This window comes from Sprattus sprattus (assembly GCF_963457725.1).
Source record: "Sprattus sprattus genome assembly, chromosome: 15".
In the NCBI taxonomy this organism is placed as follows: Eukaryota; Metazoa; Chordata; class Actinopteri; order Clupeiformes; family Clupeidae; genus Sprattus; species Sprattus sprattus.
Genome location: NC_137913.1, coordinates 296,201 through 301,200, shown reverse-complemented (window position 1 = coordinate 301,200; position 5,000 = coordinate 296,201). Strand labels below are relative to the sequence as shown.

The 5,000-nt window shown below is 43.8% G+C and overlaps 1 protein-coding gene across 1 annotated transcript in view; it reads left to right on the top strand.

Moving 5' to 3' along the window:
* The window catches only part of cspp1b (centrosome and spindle pole associated protein 1b), a gene marked incomplete at its 3' end in the record, with an annotated part of 11,401 nt that extends 8,747 nt beyond the window's left edge, over positions 1-2,654 (top strand). The window contains exons 14-18 of the mRNA XM_080851879.1: positions 638-763; positions 1,427-1,622; positions 1,708-1,839; positions 2,056-2,224; positions 2,333-2,654. Of these exons, the coding sequence (XP_080708005.1) occupies positions 638-763; positions 1,427-1,622; positions 1,708-1,839; positions 2,056-2,224; positions 2,333-2,654 (945 nt within the window). The remainder of the gene's footprint in view (positions 1-637; positions 764-1,426; positions 1,623-1,707; positions 1,840-2,055; positions 2,225-2,332) is intronic.
* Positions 2,655-5,000: the final 2,346 nt, after the last annotated feature.

The following is a 5,000-nucleotide window of genomic DNA, read 5'->3' as shown; positions in this document are numbered from 1 at the left end:
ATATACACACACACACACACACACACACACACAAACCGTGCGTTCCGATTCTAAGAGAGCTCTCTTGACTCCCCCTCTTGACTCCTCGATGCCCCGACTCCTCGATGCCCTCAGTGGTGAGAGATCAAGAGACCGTTAATTTTCACAACGTTTGGGACACTCTAATCAGACAGGATGTGGCATCATCACGTTGTTTGTACTTAAATGCTCACACTAGCGCGCTCTGTCATACGGCAGTCCATTTGCATCCTCGCTTTGCTACTGCTTTACTCTGCTACGTTGCTTTGCTACTCGAGAGTTTACAGTCCATTGAGAGTTATTGAGAGTTCACTGTCATTCATTCATTGTCATACTTAGTCGAGTTAAACTGTAGTTTATTTAAACTTAAAATACTCACTTACTTTAAACTTAAATTTAGATTTAGCTTGAGGTTTACTTAAGTTACGGTAAGCTGAGGTAAGTTAAGGTTAGCTTAGGTGAGCTAAGGTAAGTCGTTTTGAAGAGAAGTTTTAAGTGGAGTAGAACATAAGTTAGTAAGTTAGTTTTAAACTATACGTTTTAAAATACTTGTTACTGCAAAAGAAGAATGATGAACAGAATTGTTTTAATCAATGAGCTACAGATGTGGATGGAACAGGAGGAGAATGAGATGCGTGAGATGGAGGAGATGCACGAGATGGAGGTGATGCGTCGGATGGAGCAGAACCGCCGGAGCAGAGCCTACCGTGCAAGGCTAAATATGCTGCTATCCTACGCCTTAGAGGTAGGTTTTTTAAACATCATTTTGAAAATACTATCCGTGATTTTAGTAACATGTCAATTTATAACCGTGTGTGGCATAATTCTGCTATAGTGAGTAGTTATCCCGGAGATACAATTTTCCACGTGGCATTTAGCTATGTAGACCTTCCTGAGGTAAAAACAGCATGGTAAGGTGTCTATCTGTCACGTAGTCACTCACGGTAGCTTCATACGATTAATGTGCCCTGTCCATGTGTGGCATAATCCTGCTATAGTGTGTAGTTATCCTGGAGATATAATAGATAATAATAGATAATTCTCCACGTGTCTATCTCTCTCACTAATGAAGATTTAGAAACGACAATGATGATGGCCCAAATCTCTTCAAAAGATAGTTCTTCTTACTCTGCTTCCCACATCTATGTGGTTCCATGCTTATAGTTTATCTTGCCTTTATCTTGCCTCATAAATACAAAGTAGATCTGTCTGCAGTAATGGAAACTAGTCAGGTTTTAAAGTAAAAGTTAGAGATATTGTAACAGTCTGTTAAACATTTGTTAAGTTGTTTGGCTGTTGGGGAAAGTCCACTCGTATGGTAATTTTGTAAAGTTTAACATTATTTAAAACAGTTTAACATTATTTACATGTCTATTTACATTATTTATTTACATGTCATCAATTTCAGGGTGGCGTACGATATGTCAACCTGAACAGGGAAGTGCCCCTTCTCCGGCATTATTTTGCCGGGGAAGAGACTCGTCCTGATTTCAGGCTCAGCAGATCCTCCATCGCCAATCTGCTGCAACTGCTGAACCAGGACCGGGACCATGGGTGGGGACCGACCATCGAGGTCCTGGTGTTTCTGTTTTGGCTGGCCAGCGGTACGTCTTACCTGGGCCCTCAGACATTGAAATGTGTCCCACAAAAAAATATTTATTGTCAAACAGTGAATTGCTCTGTCAACAGGTGCGTCCTACCGCGTGGTGTCGAGGGCATTCGACATGCCTAAGACCACGGTGCACAGGGTTGTGCACAGGATCTGTGGCTGTGTGGTGAAGTTGATGCCGACGATCATCAGGCTACCTTCCACTGACGAGGGCAAAAGAGAGGTATCGGAGGGTTTTGCCCGACTGGCTAGGCATAGGGCTTTTTCCAGGGCCATGGGAGCCATTGACGGCTGCCATGTTCGTATCAAATCCCCGGGAGAGCCCTATGGCCAGGATTATTTCAACAGGAAATGATATCCATCTATTCAGCTGCAAGCAGTGTGTGACCATGCAGCGCGCTTTATAGATGTTTTTGTTGGATATCCAGGTTCTGTCCACGACTCCCGGGTCCTAAGGCACAGCCCCCTGTTCCAGTCTGCCGCGTACCCACCCCCTGATACCTTCTTGTTGGGTGATGGGGGGTACCCCTGTCTGCTGAGGCCCATTTCCCTCATCATTCCATTCAAGAATCCACTCAGGGGAGTGGCACAACAGAGGTTGGTACATTTAAATATGTGATATAGATTTAGCTGTGTGTACTTACATGTCATTCATTTTAATGTAATTCATGTCACATTCATTTTTTCCCCAACACTTACTTCTAGGTTCAACGCGCATCATGCCAGAGCCCGTGTGGTCATTGAGCGGGCTTTTGGCATGATGAAGACCAGGTGGAGGTCCATCTTCCTCTGTGCCTTGGAGGTGGACGTCTCATTTGTACCAGATGTCATTGTGTGTTGCACTATGCTTCACAATGTATGTCTGGGCAATGATGATGTCCTACCGGTGGATGACGATGAGGAGGACCCTGAAGAGCCTGTCGGGGGAGAGGACCATGGCGACGCAAGTGGTAGTCCCCTGCGAGACAGCATTGCAGATCAGCTGTCCGCACTTCAGTGTGTTCCACCGGAACACGATTATTGTTAGATTATTGTTTATAGTTGTATAGTTGTTTCATATATAGTTATTATTGGGATTATTGTTAGATTATTGTTTATAGTTGTTTCATAAATACATTGTTCTATAGTTCTTTGATAAATACATTGTTGCATAGTTATTTGATTAAAACATTATTGTATAGTAGTTTTATTAATAAGTTCTTTGTATATTTTCTTTACTGACAGGAGCCAGAGGAGCCAGAGAAACCACACTCAGTCCTACCCTACTCACTACACTCACTACACTCACTCACAAAAACAAAAATGACCAAGGAGGGTGGTCGCTCCCTGAGCCTGGGCCCTCCCGAGGTTTCTTCCTACATGGGAGTTTTCCCTCGTCACTGTTGCCCTTGTGCTTGCTTGGGGAGCTTTCCAATAAAATACACTTATTTCATCTTAAATCTGTTGTTGTCTCATCATTACCATGTACCATTTACCATTACCATCATTACCATGTACTTATTAAAAAAAAAACAAGATGAGTCTGGCACAATGATAACATTCGAAGATGCATTTTGTTGTGTACATACCCAAAGCTTGCTTATAAAAAAACAACATAATACTGTAAATGTTTTGATTATTTGATTATTTATTTTGAGGATTTTGGTTAAGGGATTTATCCAGCAGGACCAGGAACCTTTCTTGTCTGACCTCTGCCCTGGCCCGGCTCTCCTCATTACGCTGCCTCCACTCCATATCCCTCTGCCGCCATTGTAGCTCATCTTGGCGCCTTTCAGCCTCAGCCTCCTCTGCCCTCTCCATCATCTCCCCCACCAAGGCAACGGAGAACTTCCTCTTCTTTGTCCCCCCCTGGCTCTCTCTTGGTGGTGGTGGTGATGGGGAGGACAAATGACTGGGCGAGGGCGAGGGTGAGGACACGGGTGAGGACACGGGGGGGGGACACGGGGAGGACACGGGGGGGGGACACGGGGAGGACACGGCACCTGCCCTGGGCACTGCCATGGATGAGCTGCAGGCTGCAGGCTGCAGAGGCAAGGAAGCACGCAGCACTGGTGGGGAAATGCAGTGCCTCTGGCCTAGCAGCTCATCCATGGCAGTGTACCATGGCCAGGTGGCAGCCGTGTCCTCCCCATTATCGGTCCCCGTTCCTGTGGGCGGGGACTTCAGCTCCTACAGATGAAAGTAAAAAATAAAATTACACACCACAACACCACACCAGTGCCTGCAGTATTTCAATGGTAGGTCATGTGTCATGTGTGACTATCAGGTCATACCTTGTATTTCGTCTTCAAATTGTCCCATTTCTTCCGGGCTTGGGTGGGGTTTAACACCCCTGATAGGCCAATGGAGGCAAGCACCTGTCTGAACAGACAGCAAATTGTATCAAAACAGGTAAATACCACAACTTCTTCAATTGGTTACAGTGGCTGAAGGGTGCTTTTGGAGTACTTACTTCCACCCCTCCATGGCAGTGTACTTCTGGCCAGTGAACAGGTGCTCTGCCTCCCCTCTGGCCTTTATTAGTTTGGCCACATCAGTTGAGGACCCTAGATAGGTATAAAATATAATGCAAAGCATTTTAACCACCACAAGACAACTAGCTAAGATGTGAAGATGTGATAATTTGAATAATCTGAGATAATTTCATAATAGGAGTCCTGATTCTATCAATACATGCTCATGGCTGTTGATATATCGCTCATCAGCTAAGATGTTAGTGTAACATTTTGTGTACAGTTCACTTTCTTAACTAACTCCCTGGTGAACTAGCTATTGACAATGGACACTTAACAGGTAGCAGTTAAGACAGTTGGATGTTGAACATGAGTCTTGATAATTTTAAATAGCATGTATGATGGCAATAGAAAAAAAAACGTTGCTTTCAACCTCAAACGCACTTTTGTATGGCTTCATTACAATTGAGGAAGCTATTCATTTCCCCCTCTACTCGCAGTCAGATGTGCGACGCTGCATTTTAAATAGCAGATTATTTTTACAGTACTTTTGTATGCAGTTACAATGCACATTATCTAGAAGACCATTTACAACCGTTCACTTTCTTTACTCTTTCTGGTGAACTATCTTGCTGGTAGCTTTGACAGTTAACAGCAACCAATTGACAGTTGAGACAGTTGGATGTCAAACATAAGGCTTGATATATTTTTAAATAGCAGATTATTTTTTACAGTACATCTCGTGTGCAGTTACAAGTACACTTTTACAATTTCACATCATAAACAACCGTTTACTTTCTTAACTATCTTGCATTTAATACAGATAAATACCAGAGCTAACGTTAGCAAGCACGTTGCTAAACAAGCGCGCAATCAGCAGCTACTGATAGCGACATGGCTAACGGATACCTCCCAAACGA